The sequence below is a fragment of the Pholis gunnellus genome, assembly GCF_910591455.1.
Source record: "Pholis gunnellus genome assembly, chromosome: 19".
NCBI classification, from domain to species: Eukaryota; Metazoa; Chordata; class Actinopteri; order Perciformes; family Pholidae; genus Pholis; species Pholis gunnellus.
Window position 1 is genome coordinate 16,640,052 of NC_136546.1, and position 19,583 is coordinate 16,659,634.

Below are 19,583 nucleotides of genomic sequence, written 5' to 3' on the forward strand. Positions count from 1 at the left end.
CATGAGCTCTGTCATGATGCTCTCTGTAGTTTTTGTTTGGTTTAGGGGGTTTTGACGGCTGTGTGGACAATAAGTATCTATTTTTGTGATTCATTAGAATTAGGTGGCAGAAAAAGGAGAGTTTGTAGAGCACACGTGTTGTGTTAGTACTTTAGAGTATTTATCATCATATAAAATAAACAAATCCCGAAATCATTATACTTATGTGTGCCTGAAACATTTACAAAGAAAACAACCAATGAATGCCTGCCACGTCAGGCACTATTGTTAGTGACCAGCCAATGACTGACATTTTGAGGCGGGACAACATGGCAGGAACTCAGCAGTTAGCTCAAGAAGTGCTAAAACCAACTGTAAAATCAGTTTGATACGAAAATAAAGCCTGTTTATACTCAACGGAAAGCGTTTTTATTAACATATTAAAACCGTCTTTACGTTTACTCATGTTTAATGTCCAGCATTACTTATAAAAGTGTCGAGGAAGATGTGTAGTTAACGTTAGCTCACAAAATGCTAATGACTGCAACTTGCTAACTTGGCTAACAAGTAAACATGCTGCTACACACGACTACAAATAGAAGTTAACACGAAAGACGTGGCGTGTGGATCCTCACTTGGTGATTCAAGCACAAAGGGATGAAGAAGTGGAACTGGCGAGAAGGGCAGCGACCGCACAGGCGACGAGGTGGATGGTACAGAGGCAACCGACAATGGTCAACACAGGACGAACAGTGGTACGTTAAAGGAAACGTTTAAAGTTTAAAACAATAATGTGATGTGAGCCTCTTTAGTCAATACTGGGCAGCAGCACAGGCAGTGTTTGCTACGTCAGTAAGAGTGGTGTTCTGTTCACAGCTCTGGACATAATAATGCACGGCCACCATTAAGTCCACCTCAGAGGAGATTGGAAAACCAGTCCTCATCCTCCTCATCTTCCTCATCATCGTCCTCATCATCGCCCTCCTCCTCCTCTCAGACCAGCAGTGCTGCGCCAGGTCAGTACCAACCTTCTCCATAACTGAACAAGTTCTGTGGTGCTGAGTCAACAGCCATTACACGTAACAAGCACTGTGTACTTGTTAGTCAGTGACAGTAATCTGTCTGCCCACCTTATCAGGCAACACACAATCCTTTTACAGTATATTGTTATGCCATCTGTAAACAACATAATAACTTTTTGTTCATGCTTAATTCAACCACCCGTTCTGTTGCCAGAGCTGCCTGGTTTCTACTTTGACCCAGAGAAAAACCGTTACTTCCGCCTGCTGCCCGGACACAACAACTGTAACCCACTGACCAGAGAGCAGCTGCAGGAGAAAGAAAGAGAGAAGCAGAGAAACAAGATGCTTGCAGAGGATGAAAAGCCCAGAAAAGTGGGTTTGTTGTCATTTCGAAGCTTCAGTCGTACTTTTGCTCACCGCATCCTTGGGTTTAATGGTGGGACATGTATGATCTTCTTCATAGAAAGCACCAAGGACGGGACTGAACACTTTGCTGCTGCTGCAGAAAAGACACCTCGGCATGTTACCTGAGAACTCCTATTGCAGGTACTGTGTCACACTGCTGTGCACACATGGACATAGAGCTGAATACCCACAGCTGTAATACATTCCAGAAAACAACTCCAGGAAAACACAGCGACTCTAATGATAATCAGTTCTGCATGTGTCAAAATATTGTGTTGCCTGACACTTTCAGTTATGTTGATTCAATTCCCGGAGACCGGAGAGGAGGCGTGTTAATGATTGTGGTCTGCGGATGGTTGTAGTTTGGTGTTTACGTGGTTTCTGTGTGTCTCCAGGCTGGTCCATGAGGTGAAGGTCAGTGGAATGAAACGCCACAAACTGGAGATCCAGAGCACGGACAACAGCAACCCCAACACTGACAAATTCAGACTCATAGTGGTGAGAACATGGACACCCAAAACACGCGAGGGCTAATACAATATTGCGGTTGTAGTAGAGGCACCGTACAAACACATTGTCTTCTGAATTCAAATTCATTTTTCTCAGGGGGACTCTGCATGTGAGCGAGTGTTCACGGTCAATGACGTCTCGCACGGAGGCTGCAAGTACGGCATCATGAACTTCAGCAGCAGCAGCCGGGGATCTTTGTCTGTGGAAATGTGCGACAACCTCTACTTCACAAACCGCAAGGTGGGAGTGTTCCACAGGAGCCAGAGCGGTGACTCTTTTTATTATATTTAGATAAGCTAAAGGTTTTCTGCTAAATGTGTTTCAGGTGAATTCCATCTGCTGGGCCTCGGTCAACTACCCAGACTCCCACGTCCTGTATCCTTCAGCGTTAGTAGTGAGCTTCGTCAGCATGCACGCCTTTTAAAAGCAAAGACTATATAGACTGTATAAGCGTAAGAGTCAAGTGCTGCTTGTATATCCCTTGACGGAGCTGATGCCAGGCTGTGTCTGGTTGGAGCAGCAGACACCCCCGGCTGTGTCAGTTTACTTCCTGCTTCCCTCTTCAGCAACTCCAACCCAGGTTGTACAGAATAGAGTCTTCTCAGGTTTCTCACACTATTTAAGACATTCACAGGAGCCTACTGTATTTAATTACTTTGTCTGATTTTAACATAAGGCTTTTTATTTAAAATAAGAATTAACTGCAAACCTTTTTAGTTCATTAACTCTGAATGAACCTGAATTTGTAATGTACTCGTATGCCTGCAGACTGGAAAAAAAAGACTCCATTATAACATCTCTCCTCTTTCCTCAGACCAGCCCGGGATGCTGTGTAGCTTTAAGATATCCTCAGCCTGGTCTTGTGCTTGGTGCCTCAACCCCCAGTTTGACAAGACCTTCAGCACCGGTCCGTGCATTCATCGTCATTTGTCTCTCTAACGCATGATCAAATATGATATTCATAATCAAATGACTATAACAATTGGCTTCTGTAGAGCCGTGAGTTTGTTGGCGTGGCTAAAGTTTTGGTCTCTTGAATCAATTTGTTTGGGCAGGAAAAAAAGCTACAGCTTGCTTGCGTACATTATTATTTTTTACGATAATTAAAGTAATACATTTGCTCTTCACCAATTTCTATATCTAAGATATTATGTGTTTTCGCATGTGTTGGCAGGCCTGTCTCGTAGGGTGATAGTGAAAGATGCAGAGACGGGCCGAACGCAGACGTACAGCACCGGCAGCGACGTCTTGGCTCAGCAGTTTGCCCTTCGGGTGAGTCACCTGTTGCATTACACAGTGATTGAGTTCACTGTTAGCATGTAGTATGGATTTCTCGTCAAGTGTGACGGAGCACAATGTAAGAAAGAGAAGAAAGGCCAGGAAAGTAAAATGCCTCCTTGTCCCCCCCCCCCCCAGGTCCCTGTGCTGTTTAATGGTTGCCGATCAGGAGAGATCTTCAGCCTCGACCTGCGTCAGCGCGGCCGCAGGGATCAAAGCTGGAAGGCAAGTCGCTTCCACCAAGAGTCGGCCATCACCTCCGTACGCGTCCTCCAGGATGAGAACTACCTGCTAGCTGCTGACATGCTGGGCCAGGTCAGCTTTATTTATCTTTTTTTAAAGAGTGGGTCAAATGCCAGAGATGGGGCTAATGAAAGATAAGATAATTAAGAAATCTATTAACCCACAGGGATTTTATTATTGCCGTAACTTTGTCTGTCTTCTTCATTCGTGTGCAGATTAAGCTGTGGGATGTGCGAGTGACAAAGCCAGTACAGGAGTACAAAGGGCACCACAATGAGCACGCCTACCTTCCCATCCAAGTCAATGAGCCTGAGGGGCTTTTGTTGGCAGGTAGGAGAGGACACACCATCAACATAGCGTAAAACAATTTTAGCTTTCACAACGTTCACGGTTTAACTGACTTAATCAAAGGGGTACCAGGTTCAGAGCTACTCTGCTCGAGATGTAAGTCGATACGAGCTTCAAGACCGAGCCAGTCGCATATAAAGATTCACTACGACCAGATGAAGTGTTTCAGAGATGGTTTGAGAGAACCGAAGCTTGCCAAAGATGTCTAATGTCTCTCTAACTCATTTTGCATTTCCTCCTTCTCTGTGCTTTCCCCAGTCGGTCAGGATTGCTACACAAGGTTATGGAGCCTACAAGATGGCCAACTACTGAGGACTATCCCATCACCCCACCCAGCCGCAAACGACCTGATCCCCAGCGTGGTCTTCTCCTCCAAGTTGGGCGGCTGCAGGGGGCTCCCTGGCCTCCTCATGGCCGTCAAACACGACCTTTACTACTTCCCGTACAACACCGACTACCAGGAAGGAGGAGAGCAGCCGGGCCGGCTTTTAGAAAAAGACTGAGAATTCTTCATCTCGCTTATCATTTCTTAAAACACCATGGGGGAGCGGGTTGTTTTTTTTGTTGCCAAATTTATGGATGGAGTTATATTTCATAGAGGGATTTTATAATTGAAAGGGTTTGGCCAGTATGACCTCAGAAGAGTAACTTTGGAGTCTCAGGGGAATGTTGTTTTTTTGACCCACTTGTTTGTGCCAAAAGGAAATAGAAGTGCCACATACACGAGTGCACACAATTACTAGATCTCTGTAATCTTTACAAAAAAAGTGCTCTTACGACATGATTGACTTTGATTTTTAAAGTGATTTAGGATGTTTCTGATCCGAGTGATAATACTGTAAATCAACACATTTTCTAATTGCTGTTCAATGACAATTCTATTTAAAAAAAAAAAAGCAGTAAACTGGTCTATTGCATTGTATTTACTCCTAAATGACACACACACACACACACACAGGCTGAGTTTCTGCAGTTTAATACATACTGTATGAGCATACATGATCATAACGGTATTGATTTGTTCCTTGTGACATTCGTAACATCTCTTGAAATAGGAACAATGACAGCTCATTGATTCAGGTTAAAGTGTTTCAGCTCATTTGTTGCCATAAAAAAACAACCCAGGTTACCCATCCCGACAGTCGGCTCTCACAATGCCCAGGTGTTCAGTCATGTGTTTGTAAGATAATGTGCAGTACAGTCTCAAACGTGGCGCTATGATCTAACCAGCTGCTCTGCCTGAGTTGGAAGAGTAAAAGATTACTCCTATTTTGTTTCCCGGTTTGAGGGGCCAGCCTCAAAGATGGTTTCAAGTCTTTTCTGTACCATGATGCTACTGTGAGCCAGCCACTCCTTAAAAAGCCGTTCCTGTTGCATTTCATCCCAATGCAGTCAGATTTGTAGATTTCTTTTTTTTAGTAGTTAATTTAAAAACAAATTGAGGACATTTAAAAAAATCCCTATAAACGTTTGTGTATGTAAAATCTAAACAATGTGGACAGCGTTATTAAGGCTGCTCTATTATCTGCCCATTCAAATGCACAAACAACCACAAAGTATTGAGGGATTATGTAAGAAGTTAATACTAAGTAATGATATAAGTTGGAATGTGTCTCGGTGCTACAGTACATCAAAAGGCTTCCGATTGTTCTAAATCCTCCTGAAGCCAAAAGGGCGGCAGAAAAGTCAAAGCTTCCAGGGCTGAAGCAGAAGGAAAACTACTGTGGATCCATTCGAACAAGGATCAGAAACAATTGTGTTAGATCATGTTTCAGGTTTCCCATCGATGAATGCTACACAGGGCTCCTGCAGAAACATTCTTAGAATAAAAGTGCTTACCTGGAATCAGTCCTATAATTAAACGGTTCACACATGTAGCCCCAGACTACAAAAGGTGCTAACAGTACTAGTGTGTCACACTGGGTAGGGATTGTAAAAAGGGGTTCATGTGCATCAATACACAGTTTAAAAAGGATCAAAAAGAGGTCAAATGGAAATTTACCTGAACTCAAATTGTAAGCAAGCGGGTACAATACTCCCTTTCATAAGATGCAAGTTCTTTTATCTCACCTCCCTTCTTGATATTCAAGTCTCACTCTGACTGATATTCTTCACAGTGTAAAATATAGGCATATTACAGTGAAATAGCGTCGGGGAAAAACAACCTGCCACTGACAGTCTAGTGGCAGCCAAGGAATGCCACTAAAGAGACCAAAGGGGAACGGAAGCATTTTTTTTTTTTTCAGAAATGTTGACAATTCCAGTTTTCACAGAGGCCGGCTCCTCGTCCTGCTAAAGCTCCCCGGGTTTCTGGTTGCAGCCGTTGCAGACCCTCACCGGGTGGTCCCATCCGCGGGACGGCACGGCGCGTCGCTCCTGGGAGCAGTCGTCGCACACTCCCTGGCCACAGGCGCGGCAGTGGTGGATGGAGAGCCGTGGGGAGAACTCCCTCTGGCACTCGCTGCAGGCGTGGATGTCCTGATCTGGGACCCAGTAGGCCGGACGAGCGGCGTCCTTCACCAGGCCTGGACGCAGAGGAGAGGAAAGCAGTAGTTAGAGCGATGGTTTCAGTTACAAAATTATCTTTATCTTGATCATGTGGACGTATGTAATGCTCACCGAGAGGTATGTCGATGGCACCGACTACAGCCCCTAAAGTGTTCTGAACCACCTCCCCAACCTTCCTGGCTATCAGGGTGCCTCCCTCCTCCTCCAAGGCAGCGTCCAGCAACTCTGCAACAGGGAAGCATGCACACATCAAAACCAGGAACTCCCACGCTGATAAGAATCACATTCAGTAACCCATTAAAACTGACATCACATGGAACATTAAAGAGGGATTTACCTGTTGGGATTCCCCTGTTGTGGAAACACGCGTCGCAGACTCGGACAGGTGCGAGCCCCCAGCCCCTCTCTGGGACCGGCCGGGTTTTTGAGGAGCAGGACTCACAGAAGCCCTCTCCACAGGCACGACAGTGGTGCTTTGTGTCATTGGGCTGGAACTCTTCCCCACATTTATGGCATTTCTGCAACACACACACACACACACACACACACACACACACACACACACACACACACACACACACACACACACACACGATGATGTGCGAGATTACTACCTGTTGTCACACTGCAGATGTAATTCCATATAGTGTATTTTGGAGTATTTTGGAGATATGTTTGGCTGTTTAACTGTAACAAATGCCAATGAGCCGTGTACAGCGTGGACTCTATTGAACTGAGGAAAAAAGTTTGACTCAAGTACAAAGTTGCATGTACATATGGTTCTGTTTTCTTTGTAATTTCCCTCACAGTGTTTGTATTGTCCTCTAGTTTAAGTGCAGTTTTAGTTACACACCAGGATAAGAGAGTTGGGCTTCCAGTAGGTCGGAGCGATCTGGTCGGTAAGCCACGAGGTGACCGCTTTGGCAGGCTTGACGCTGAGTTCAGACACTGACTGAGAAAAGTATTTGACTCCATCCAGCAACCTCTGGGCGGCGTTGTTGTTGTCTTTCAAAAAACCGTCGGACTGAAAAGAAGAAGAACAAAGTAAATATACAAATGAAAACAAGTAGTGGACAGACTTTCTGTTGTGCTATCCAAAACCACGTTTTGCATTAGTTTCCTGGGCATCCACATTCAACCAACGGGCAAGAATATACTGCAAATGCGGCTCGCGATGGATGTGACAACATTCATTTGAGTTAAAACCTGTAAAAACTTGGCCTGGACGTTTTGTTTAATTAGGTTAGGCAGAATCTCATTGAGGCTGTTCCACTGCGGACTTACTCCGGGCCAGATGTGCTGGATCTCTGTTCTGACCACTGTTTCCACCGGGTCCTGGTTTCCATACCAGTACTGCCTGCTTCTGTAGATCACTGCACAGTTGGGGCACTCGATTACATACCTGAACAAAGACACAAAAAAAATAGGTCAGAAACGGTACCAAGGGGAGAGATTATAATGCCTCTTGGTGTGTACAGCAGAGCCGCAATACATTTTGTCTCTGCACTTTCTGTTGTTGTAATTGTGAACGGGTGAATAGTTCCAGGTTAATTAAAGGGTTCATCACACTGTGCTTGCATAGAGCCATTTCCAATCATCTTCCAAACGGCTCTGTGGTAGCTGGACTCACCCGGACCAGGCGTAGATGGCCAAGCCAAACCACGGTGAGTCAGACGAGGCTGTCGTTTTGGGAACCACTATTACCTCCTTCCCTCCCTCATAGCAGGCCTGAGAAGTTCAGCACAGACACTCAGAACCTCCTTAAAGCAGGTACACTTCCAACACATACAGGTGTGGCATTCTGGGCTTGTACTTGCCTTGCAAGTGTAGATGCGGTTGTCGTACTGTGCAGAGTAGCGGCAGCGATGTTTGGCTTCGTGGTCGAGTCCTTCTTTTAGGTGATTCATGCTCCTCTTACAGCCTGAACTGAAAGTCAGAGACAAAGGCCAGAATTTTTAATGGATAAAGTTTTTTAAAATTTTTTTGTATTTTTAATTATAATTCCAAAAATACTCTCCCATTACTTATTCATTTAATAGTTATCTCATTATTATCTCCATCAGGAGGATCATGCGATGTCATGTGTACATGTGTGAGTGAGTGAGTGAGTGAGTGAGTGAGTGAGTGAGTACCTCTGTGTCTGTCCACGGCTAATCTTGCATTCTGCAGCAAACTGCTTTAAATTTGATCTGACCAGTTATGGCTGCATGCTCAAGAACCTCTCATGGTTGCCTGTTCTATACTGCCATTGACTGCCTGCTGACTCCTCACTCTTACGCCGTTTGGCTAACAGCTAACGGAACTACCAGTACACATACACACACACACTGCTGTCTCTCGGCTTGCCTGCATACATCGCTGCGTGTTTTACGACGCCTTACAGGCCATTGGTGTCTAGAAGGGGAGTTAGACAATAAGGGGTTGTGTTCATTCAGTCCCACGATAGAGCGGTGGTCGTTGCAGAGACACCGGGCTACTGAGTGCACTTTTCGAGCTAGAATATTGTCATTAATTTACTTGGCTGACATTCACTTTTAGTCCTTCCCTCAAAAGCTTAATTTCACTGAAAATAATTGGGTGAAACTAAGCCGGCCTGTGTGTGACCCATGGAGAATGAAAAGGGCACTGCCCAGTAGAGCACTGTGAGACGCTCCTACATTACCCTGCAGAAGATAGCTGTGACATCTGAGAATGTTTAGTTATGCGACACCTTTTCTGTCATATCTTCTTTGTAGTATCACTAAATTCTAGTTTCTGCATTTCTGTTAATGAACTGCAAAGGTCGCAGTGTGCAGAGGGACACATACCCACAGCTGAGGCAGAGGCTGGAGCAGGTAAAGTACTCATCGGGAAAGAATGAGTTACTGGCCATGTGCTCATCTGAAATCTCCCCGCTGAAGCGCTCGCTCAGGGCCTGAAGGAAGGAGCCGGGGGGGGGGGGGGGATGGAGGGACAGGAAGAGTCAATAACGTTCACTGTCAATATTGACATTAACACATTCGTAGTCTACAAACGCCACATTACAAAATGTCCATAGGCGTGAGAATAATACAATCAAGCATCAGTACCTGCAGAGCCTTGCAGATGACGCTTGCGGAGCGTGGCGAGCGGGTGGTGTTGTTGTCCAGCTGTTGCTCCAGGCTGCGCAGCAGACCGCTGAAGTCGGTGGGAGGGTTGTAGGTCCGAGTTCCACGGTACTGGATGGAGCTGAACGCTTCTGGAAACAGACCCAGCTTCCTGAAGCGCTCCTGGAGAAGACGCTCTGCCGATTCGGATGGTTTGTCTGGAGATGGAGAACAAACAGGAGGCAGAGACGGACAGAGAGTGGAGGAGAGAGAACACGGGATTCTTAAGTCAGTCTTGTTCATTTTTGCAGTCCAAAAAAATAGAAAGGGAGTGACTGACGTACCTGATCCTAGAAGCTTGGTGTGCACCGTCTCATGGAAGATGATCACAGCAGGGCCCAGAGTGGACAACGGGACGTCCAGACCACAGCGGGTGGTAGTCGCTTTCAGCTCCCTGGTGAAATGTTTCAAGTAGGCGTCTGATGCGTCACCGAGGAACTTGAAGAGATCATCGTGGAGACGGTCGGCATGGGTTCGGTAGATGACCACATCACAGATAGCCAGGACTTTGAGGAGCAGGCGTGTTCGCTGACCTTGATTTGCTCCTGGTGAGTGAAACCACAGTAGGGTAAAAGGTGTGTCCGCCCTACCTCTGTTTATTTCATGATATTAAGCTATTCCATTGTTTGCCCCATACCAGCCCCAAGCAGTCCTTCTGTGTCGATGACTACCACCCGGTGCATAGGGTCCATAGCTGCCCACACACCCACGGTGCAGGACTCTTGGGTGGGGGAGGTCTTGAACACTTCTCGTCCAAGGAAAAAAGTATGGTTCAGGGTGTGGGACTTGCCCTCCCCGGTGTTTCCAAAGATGGAGACCACTTTGAGGAGCTCATCTGACCTGCAGCCCAGTCTGCTCACAAAGTCCTCCTCATCCTTCACCTGAGAATCCACAGGAGATCAGCCCCATCGTCACCACATCTCAATAACGAGCTGCCATTATATCAAATGTATTGCAACATGCAACAAGTATTTACCTGCATCTCCTCCCTCTCGTCCACCAGAAGGAAGCTGCACACCATCTCCAGCTCGGCTTTCAGGATCTCCATCTGTGACTCCTCAGCAGTCGCGCTGTTGTCCTGGGGCGCTTTGGCAGGTGGGTACGTAGTCAGAGGGTGCTTCCTCTTGTTGACTCCACTGTGGGTGCGTTTCTGGCAGTCCAAACACAGGTTGATCTTACAGCCCTGGCAGCGCACCACTGCTCTGAGCCGCCCGCCGTTGACGGAGCAGCTGCTGTCACCTTTGCACGAGTCGCAGAAAGGAACGTGGCCCGGTGCAATCCGAACCCGGTCGTGATTCCTCATCCGCTCCTGGCGATGGAGCTCCAGTTCGCAGCGGGCGCACTGCAAGCTGCCGCATTCATCGCATTCAAACGCAGCCTCATCTGAACCCCCACAGGCGTAGTTCTCCTGACAGCCCAGGACCGCGCTCATCCCTGTATCTGCAGCCGGACGTTGACCACTCATCTCACGTCAGGTCAGGTCAGGTCGGGACAACTTGGATTGCAACAGCAATTGCGGCAGAAGACAAATTTATGGTGCGGTCAAGCAAATCTCCACGACCAGATGTGATGTAACGTTAACCTTGTTGTTCAAATTCTCCACGAAAAAAAAAGCTAAATTCATGCAATACTGTCAAAAAGCAAATGTAAAAGTAGCCCAATACAACAACAACAAAAATACGTTCTGAAACGAAATAAATAGTTTTATCTTATCCCTCGAGCAACACAAAGAAACACACTTGACACTTTTTAAGAAACAAAAAACATTCGTTTCAATCGACTGACCTAGCAGCAGTTGGAAGAGTCCGACGGACGTCGACTGCCTAAAACGCTGCCTCAACACAGTCTAAAAGCGGACACGTATACTGTCAAACACCGCCGACTGCCACATATAGCTAACGCTGTTGAGAAAGTTAGCTAGCTGAGCTATTCTGTGTCGGACACCCTGACGATGTTGTTGCTTTTGCACCAGCTGATCGGCTTGTTTTTATCCAGAGTTCACAGGTCATTTTTTTTGTGCATTCTGGGAAATGAAGGATTTTTAGTTTTGCAAAGAAAGACGAGGGTTAAATCTGGGATTTTATAAACTATTTTGTATATATCTGATAGATATACTAATTTATACTCCTGAAACGGTTTCTAAATATAGTTTGGCGTTAGCTACCCGGCTACTTAAACAAATAAAGTGGATATATTGACAAAATGCTAACCTTACCCATGATGCTTTGCAACATCCCACCCGAACAAATCGTTGTAAATAGCGAGTGCAGCTAACCTAGCTAACTACTTGTCCTGGGAATATTCTGTATTTTTGCCGTCACGTTTTATTCTTATCTTATATGTAACTGGAGATATTTAGTTACCATCGTATGTGCATGCATCATTTCCCACTTTATCTCTTCATATGCGACTGACCTTGCCTGTTCGCAGATAGCCAAAAGCTAGCTCAATGCTAACTTTGTTTTGAGTGTTAGCTGGCTAAGCTAGCTGTGTTCGAGAGCTTTGCTTTTTCCTCTGCTCTCCGCCGTTTTTGTTGCTTTCACGATGGAGGAGGAAACCTTCACAGACATTAATGGCAAAGCCATTTCTCTGGACTGTCAGAGTCACTCCAGCCTATGCAGGGAGTTCACTGTCAGCGTCCCCAAAGTGTCCATCGGTAAGGTGATGGTGTTCACCTGCTCTGTTTGGCTTTTGGCATACGCCGTGTTCTTCTTCACAGAGGTAAGACACATGAGTCGTTATCATGTGAACGTACTAGCTCATTCTCTTTGTTTTTGAGTATATAAACTTGTTACACTGAACGAGATCTACATGTTGAATGCCTTCTTTCTCTCTTGCAGAACACAGCTGTTCTGTCCAGTGCCATATTCGTCACCCTGGTTGGCATGATGCTTCACATCCACTTTGTGAAGGTGGACCACGAGACCCTGATTGTCATCCACTCCTTGGGCATACAGCTGTCCTCCAGCTACGCCTCGGGCCGTGAGACCACCTCCTTCATCGAGATGAGCAAGATCAAGGATATCGTCATCAATGAAGCTATTTACATGGTGAATAAGGACACTTATGCCTCTGTCAGTTGTGTGCAAATTCACATTATGTTATATTATATACTAAAGTTGTGTCAGCTTATGCTTTTGTAAGAAGACTTCGTTGATGTGTAATGCTTTTATTTCAGCATCAAATCATCTACTACCTGTGTGTGCTGTTGAAGGACCCATCAGAACCTGATGCAGTGTCGAGTGTTGTGCCATTGTTTCAGGTGAGGTTGACTGCAAGGTGTACGCGTATCCCATAATGCAACTTGCTTTTGGTGTTTCTTGTTTACCTCCTGTATGAAGACTTTTAATACACACATTTGTGGTAACTTGTTTCTAATTAACCTATTTTTTTCTCTCATTTTTCAGAGTTCAAAGCCAAGGCTGGACTGCTTGGTGAAAGTTTACAAAAGCTGTCAGGAGATTCTTTCAAAGTGCTGATGACACACAACTCATACATACGCAATGTTTATGTATTGCTTTGTTCAATTCATTTAATTTTAGTGGATAGAAGCAGAAAGCCAGTAGTTTTTCTTGATTTGATGTACAGGGAACTTTTCACGATTTTCCTCCTTTTCTAACCTGTATGAATGTGAATGTAATCTCTTGAATACAAAATCAAGTTTAGCCATGTTTTAAACACCAATAATAATTTTATGTTGTACTTTGTTGTGTAGTTACTTGAATAACTTGTGCAAATAGCACTGGTGTTAGACTACTTAAACCTAAAGAGCCAGACCTTTTTAACTGGCATCGACTTATTTATACATTTAGATTTTAATTTCCTATTTATGCCAATGTCTGTATTTTGCAAGCATTCCCACACTGTATTTTTGATAAAAATAAATTTCTTAAAACATAAAACAATCAATATTGTTCCTAAATGATTTGTTATCACTGGTAGATACCGTAAGCTTTGGTTTAATGTTTTTGAGGAGCTTTACCTTCCTTCCCCAGTAGGGGGCAGCACCACACTTACTCAAGCTCATGTATTGGAAAGTAGATTCATGAATCAGTCCACGATTACATAAGAAACCTGTTTTTGTTGCCCCTGTATGTACACAGAAAGCTTTAGAAAGAAGATATATATATATATATATATATATGTACAATACATTTTTATAAATAAACATCACCTTCCTCAAATATATTTTTGCTCGCTCATAACTACACACACTTTCAGCTCTTAGAGGAAGTTGCTCACATTTACCTCAGGTGTCACCTTACGTGAGACTTTACCAGACCTGTTTTCAGAAATGTTACTCAAGGGTACCTCACTGAACAAACAATAATAATGACGTCGGTAGGATCGAGTTCAGAATGAGTAGCCATACATTGCAGAGGAATGACCCTGACAGTCTGATAAGGCCTTCAACTATATAAGTGCTGACCTGACACTACTTGTTCTATTGTAACCTTCTTGTTAAATTGTGATTGGAACAATTATTATCCCAGTTGTCACCCTGTCACTATAAGAAGTATTATACAACAAGACGCATCTTTCAGATTCGTGCTATTTTATAACTCGCCACTAATGCAAAAGTTCTTTTGGATAACAACCCATCGAAGAAGCAGTTTCTTTTGATTAAGGAGCATTGTGTCCATTGTGTCAGTGACACTGATTGAATTAATTGCTATATGAATGTATACGTGAGGACAGTATAAGCATATGATGTGCTCACTGCTTGGAGTAAAAAGTGTTCCTCTTGGTTGTAACTAATCTATAACTATGTTTAATGGGTCTCCATTGCCCACAGTTTAAAGTTCAGAGTCCTTGTTTTCACCACCACTCGGCCTGTTCTCCCCCCCCCCCCCCGGCCTTGTTTTTTTCCCCTTCTAATTCTCCATGACCATCTGCAGTTCCCGGTCAGAGCCGTGCGTGAACTCCGCGCTCCACGGGCCAACAAAACAAGCAGAAGGGTGTGATTTTCACGGGGCGAAGCGTTACACTGCTGTGAAGAGTGGCCCACTGACAGGATAATAGTCCCTCCTGGAGGTGCGAAACAGCCAGGGACCAGGCGGAGGAGAAACCTGGGAGTGACCAGGAGTGACACCTCAGGGCCTCTGAATAGCCTCATAAAGAAGCAACCCCCCCCCCCCCCTGAGTGTAAATCATAGGTAGTGCAGAGGATTGGCAGGCCAACAACACAGTGAGGCTTACTTCAGATAGAGGTGTGGACTTTTAATTACCTTTGTTTGTAATTGCACATTTACTTTTGTGCCTGCAGTGTTTCTGTGAATGTTTTGAACTTTAAAAATACACAGCAATAGATGCTGCCTTTCCTGTTACTAGCTAAACTAAGCTAACCGGTTGATGGCGGTAGCTTTGTATTTACAGTATACACACAACTTTGAGGTTTCGGGTCTTTATTTGTCATGCACAACAATTACAGTGGAGCATTTGCTGGCAATGAGATTCTTGTTCGCAGGCGCCCTCCTGCACATGCTACTACGAAATGTGTAAAAGAAAAACACAAAAGTAAAAATGAGACGAAAGTGCAGACGTTAAATTATAGGAACACAGTTTAATATATGAAATAGAATAAAATAAAATATTAAATAGAGGGGTAGACCAGTGTACAGAAGTGTTAAAATTGATAAACTAATATAGACAGAATAAAATAAATATACATATAAACTTTGGTGTGTGCAGGTATAAAGAGGAAGTAAAAGTTTTATGAAGGTAAATCATTCCAGGTGATGCCATGATTCTGTGTTGTATTGTGTCTTTGTGTTGTTATTCTCGTGTATTGAGTTCTTGGCTGACAGATGCGGAAGGAAGGAAGACGTCATGGCATTGTTTGAAATGTGTCCGTTTATCTGCTCAACCTACCGGTCCATACAGGCAGGTGTAACTTGATGTCAGTTTGGATTTGAATCTCACAAAATCCCTCCCCGCCTCACTGGTATCGTCAGAGGGAGTAAGTCATTCTCCCTCTTCTGAACACACAAATACAGTAAACCATCTTCTCCATGTAGGATTTTACTCTGTGTGTCAATTTTTTTTAAATTATTATATCGTTAGTCAAGCATTTTTTTTTGTGCATTTTGGGCCGGTAATGTTAGGCTCCATATCAGTTGACTTTTTGTCACTAGAGCTTCCCTCAGGGACACTAACTACAGAACCTTATTGTTTTCTCTAAAGCTCAAAATGTACTTGATCACCTCTCTGTCCAAATGAATTTGCGGACAGGCTAATGCAGCCTCTGAAAGAGAAAGCAAACCACGGCGGAATAAAATACTCAAATAAGACACAAAGTAAAAACCATAAACATTTTTCATAGATTTTCGACAACTCACATTGGCATTTACAGGTGTGAAGATTTACAGAAAACAGAATCTACTCAACAGTTCCCGGCCTTCTCCACACTAAACTAGACTGTGTTCACATTAATGACATCGGAAGTGCAGATAAGACTGAGCTGCAGGTCGAGGGATAAGCCTGGTCTGCTGGGTGGCATTTCAGAACCGGTCTTCTTGGCACAAAGGAACACTGAAACTCTCTGAAACCTTTTTAACCTTTAACGTGATCCACATTAAAGGTGCATTGTAGATGCTACAACTCATTGATACAACTGCCGTATTGTTTCATAAAAAATAAAGCTGGGAGTATCTCCAGCAATTTGTCTTAAATGGGTACTTTGAATAAACGACTCAATAACTGTGGAATATTCATCACAGTTGACCAAACCAGAGGAGTGGACTTGAGTCACATGAGTCACATGAAGACTTGCAACTTCACTAAAGTCAAATCAAAGTTCACCTCCTGAACCAACAAATGTTAACGCTATTCATTTCCCACCGACAATTCATTCCCCAAATCCACTTTGTTTAGACCGATCCAACAGCATCCAATCCAAAGTTGCAGGAAAGAACCATGAGCGGCATTTGGATTTTATTTTTACCAAAGATAATTTCTATCATGTGTTGGTCAAACTACAGACGGAAATTCAAATCCCATTGCATTTGGTGAAGAGCGCTTTATTACTTGTTTAGGACCCAAAATCAAAGTATAGGACTAGAGTGCAAAGACTTGCTTGCACGACAATGACCTGGTCCCACCTTTGGACTGTACCCTGAGGAAATAAGTATGTAATGTAGTACTATATATTACTATATGTTTAAAGACTTTGGTCTTTATGTAATCTATCAACCCGTTGGACGCTTGCAACCAGCGTGATTTATAGTTTTCTTTCTTCAAGTGAAGATTTGCTCGTATTTGCTCGGGGACCAGTTCCCTCACTGGACAGGAAAGTCCGGTACGGCCTTCCTTCTGTCCTCTCACGGGTGACAATGTTCAACCTCAGCGTTGAGGCTGCCAAAACATATTTGCTCAAGCTTTTATCACCTCAACCAGCCTGCAACTGAGTTTAACGACACTGTTGACACAACTCGGGGGATCCTGTTGAACATTTGGCAAGTTGACAGCCAAGCTTCCATCTTTTAAGTTTTTGAATTAGTCTGTTTAAATGCAAATGGTCGAGCCACGCCCCTCGCAGCGTCACCTGGTAGATGTGAGGTAAGTGAGACTAACTTCTCGTCGGACCAGCTGGCAGCGGATAAGAGAGCGAGAAGCCTGCTCTACAGGTCTGTCAGGGGAGCTGACAGCAGGGAGCTGCCTGCAAACACACATCCGTTTTCTCTGTTTGTCTCCAGAGAACAAAACCTGAGCCATTGTAATGAGTGTGCATGAGCGTGTGGTTTTGTGTGTGCCTACGAGGGCTGGCCTAAACCTCCTTGTTCAAACCCTCTGGTCGTATTTGTGCTTATATCATTCATGGAAATAAGTGATTTGATTGTCCCTCTATTGTCTGTGTGTGTGTATATTAATAATATTGCTCTGTTCCCACTCCGAAATCAGTCGTATACCATTGCTGTGTGATGACAGCTCCTCGGTTTCTTGACTTTCAGTGGTGCCGCAGTGTCTGAGACCAGTGATTGAGTCAGAGATAATGTGGTTTGCATAGAACTTTAAAGGCAATGAATTAATGAAAGGGCCTTTTAATAAACAAATGTCACTTAAAAGACGGTTCATGACGGAGAAGCAGACCACAACGCAAACACCACCAACTTGTGTGATTGTGCTGGTGCTGTAATGCTTTTTCTAGAACCTTTATGTCTTGATTGTGAATCATCGCAACACTGAAAAACTCCCCAGACACCTACTAATGTAATGACAGGGATGTTTCCATCACGTCTGGTAATAGATGGGCATTCACAGATATGTGTGTCAAGGATAAGTGCAGTATGCCCGCACTGTAATCAGCTGTTGCAGAGATGTGAATTTTGTAGATGCCATGTCACTTGTTCAGAAATACCCACGCGTTTTCCACATGCCGAAGACACACGCTCCACACGCGAAATGACATCACCTGTAAACACAATGGCCGGGACAGGTGAGGGAGGATTAGAGTGCAATCACGATGAAGATGCAAGACAGGATAATCGTACTGTAACCTGAGTTCTTTTAAAAATATGAATGTATTTCACATTGTCAACATGTAAAATGTGCTCCTTCTTTGGTAAATGGAACTTGAAAATGATCCGATTTAGAACAAATTTGTTCTTTTACTTTCGATTTAAAGGAAAAATCGGTTGAGGAAATACTCAGAGTTACAAGGTGTGGTAGAAAGATTTATTAGACATGAAGAAATGTATGAATTGTGCATTGTCACAGCTTTGGTATTTTCAGGGGCCTTTACACTTGGCATGCTTAATGTTGGAAGTCTCTGGTGCCAAATGTAACAGATAGGATGGACCTTGTAGATGTTCCCCGACTCCCATGCTAAATAGTCTGGACCAAGGCTTGCACATTGTTCTGTCTCATCACTGGGATTCTTGGTGGTTCTGTGTGACGCAGGCAATACTGAGAGATTGTAATGTTGATTTAAGTTTGTGGTTTATCAGTTTCCTTGTATACGTGCTGTCCGAGGATCTGAAGCATCCAGGGAATGGACCATCCCAAATGTGCTTCACTCATAACGTATGTGTGAGTTCTCTCTATCCCACTAAACATATACTGTACATGAAAACTGAAAGAGACTTATTTAGGCATAGCATAGCAAGACAATTCACTTCAACATTAGCTATTAGTTTTAATCAGTACATTTGTGGCCAGTCATGTACTTTTTTTGTTTGCAAAAAAGACAGATTAGTACCATTTTCAGGAGAGGAAGATTTGATTATGAAACAGGCTTTATTTTTTAATACAATGTTTATTTTGTTTTATTGCCATTGCTTCCATGGGCCCCCCCAAGCTCTCCCCCTTTTACCCCCTTATGAGCGGCCCTGCACGTGGATTATCTCTTTATCTTGAGTCTGAGGAAGCTGAGTTTCTGTTATGTTATGATCACTGATCTGTCCGCCTCTTTTTCGGGTTTGGCTACAGATTAAGATGCAGCTCGATAAACGGCATAAAAGCAAACTCACTGTTACTGCTTGTGGCGACAACTTTACTTTATAATTTACTGTACCATCGATATTAAAATGCATACCTCAAATAGCCACCAAGCACATCTTCGGTGTACCCCAATATATTTCAATACTGGATAACAATTTAGAAAAAGAAAACAATTTTATACGATCACACTTGACAGTGATTTACAGTGATCAACACTGTGGACTTCTCACCACTCAATGAGCATAGTGTTAAACGGGTATAGGGGTCCAGTGCAGGAGCTGTTGCTGCTGTCTGCGTCCCTGTGTTAACCAACAGCTTAAGCTTCTTCTTGTTTTGCTGGGGGGTAAACAGTGTGCTCAACAGGCCCGCCTTACGTCACAGGTGTGTTGACATGGAATAAATTAACACTGTTCCCCTAATGTCGCAACAAGGACACCGTGCTCCGTAGAGCTGTGACTGTCTTTACATAAGGATTTTTCTGCTAATCTTTTAGCATCTTTTGGGGAGAAACAGACCTTTAGTACAAATACATGAAAATCCCGCCCAATCCTGTCCTCTCATAGCCACCTCATCCTATTTTAGTATTGTAGGAGTAGTAATAGTAACCTCAAGTAACCTCATTGGACAGATATTGTTTTAGTAATTGCATTACAATTATTTTTTCACACAAAACACATCTAAAATAATTGTAGTCTGGAAGTTAGCCTTTGAAATTTTATTTTCTTAT

General features: G+C 43.8%; 3 protein-coding genes across 3 annotated transcripts; 2 read left to right on the forward strand and 1 right to left on the reverse strand.

Moving 5' to 3' along the window:
- The first annotated feature begins 313 nt into the window (after window positions 1-313).
- wdr21 (WD repeat domain 21) lies at window positions 314-4,680 on the forward strand. The gene is made up of 13 exons (XM_079180649.1): window positions 314-734; window positions 856-995; window positions 1,216-1,373; window positions 1,465-1,547; window positions 1,802-1,904; window positions 2,013-2,156; window positions 2,242-2,291; window positions 2,417-2,496; window positions 2,731-2,823; window positions 3,091-3,188; window positions 3,333-3,509; window positions 3,653-3,767; window positions 4,044-4,680. Exons 1-13 carry the CDS (start codon window positions 637-639, stop codon window positions 4,286-4,288), a joined length of 1,584 nt encoding a protein of 527 aa, XP_079036775.1. The 5' UTR covers window positions 314-636; the 3' UTR covers window positions 4,289-4,680.
- A 71-nt stretch (window positions 4,681-4,751) lies between these two features.
- zfyve1 (zinc finger, FYVE domain containing 1) lies at window positions 4,752-11,415 on the reverse strand. Its single transcript, XM_079180383.1, has 13 exons — window positions 11,204-11,415; window positions 10,395-10,913; window positions 10,056-10,299; window positions 9,703-9,963; window positions 9,362-9,576; window positions 9,101-9,207; window positions 8,111-8,219; window positions 7,924-8,021; window positions 7,578-7,695; window positions 7,147-7,317; window positions 6,631-6,811; window positions 6,405-6,518; window positions 4,752-6,310 (listed from the first exon to the last, which is right to left on the reverse strand). The coding sequence occupies exons 2-13, from the start codon at window positions 10,881-10,883 to the stop codon at window positions 6,078-6,080; spliced, it is 2,340 nt and encodes a 779-aa protein (XP_079036509.1). The 5' UTR covers window positions 10,884-10,913; window positions 11,204-11,415; the 3' UTR covers window positions 4,752-6,077.
- A 212-nt stretch (window positions 11,416-11,627) lies between these two features.
- pigh (phosphatidylinositol glycan anchor biosynthesis, class H) lies at window positions 11,628-13,306 on the forward strand. Its single transcript, XM_079180384.1, has 4 exons — window positions 11,628-12,139; window positions 12,259-12,468; window positions 12,597-12,680; window positions 12,826-13,306. Exons 1-4 carry the CDS (start codon window positions 11,963-11,965, stop codon window positions 12,895-12,897), a joined length of 543 nt encoding a protein of 180 aa, XP_079036510.1. The 5' UTR covers window positions 11,628-11,962; the 3' UTR covers window positions 12,898-13,306.
- The last annotated feature ends 6,277 nt before the right edge of the window (window positions 13,307-19,583 follow it).

What these genes read in the sequence shown, in the direction of transcription:
- zfyve1 (XM_079180383.1), bottom strand. Translation starts at nt 10,883, where the DNA reads ATGAGTGGTCAACGTCCGGCTGCAGATACAGGGATGAGCGCGGTCCTG. An exon ending in AGCCTCTGCCTCAGCTGTGG is followed by an intron (nt 8,220 to 9,100) that starts GTATGTGTCCCT and finishes TCTGACTTTCAG; the next exon opens with TTCAGGCTGTAAGAGGAGCA. An exon ending in TGCCATCGACATACCTCTCG is followed by an intron (nt 6,311 to 6,404) that starts GTGAGCATTACA and finishes CTCTGCGTCCAG; the next exon opens with GCCTGGTGAAGGACGCCGCT.
- wdr21 (XM_079180649.1), top strand. Translation starts at nt 637, where the DNA reads ATGAAGAAGTGGAACTGGCGAGAAGGGCAGCGACCGCACAGGCGACGA. An exon ending in TACCCAGACTCCCACGTCCT is followed by an intron (nt 2,292 to 2,416) that starts GTATCCTTCAGC and finishes AGCTGATGCCAG; the next exon opens with GCTGTGTCTGGTTGGAGCAG. An exon ending in CTTCAGCAACTCCAACCCAG is followed by an intron (nt 2,497 to 2,730) that starts GTTGTACAGAAT and finishes CTCTTTCCTCAG; the next exon opens with ACCAGCCCGGGATGCTGTGT.
- pigh (XM_079180384.1), top strand. Translation starts at nt 11,963, where the DNA reads ATGGAGGAGGAAACCTTCACAGACATTAATGGCAAAGCCATTTCTCTG. An exon ending in TCAATGAAGCTATTTACATG is followed by an intron (nt 12,469 to 12,596) that starts GTGAATAAGGAC and finishes CTTTTATTTCAG; the next exon opens with CATCAAATCATCTACTACCT. An exon ending in GTGTTGTGCCATTGTTTCAG is followed by an intron (nt 12,681 to 12,825) that starts GTGAGGTTGACT and finishes CTCATTTTTCAG; the next exon opens with AGTTCAAAGCCAAGGCTGGA.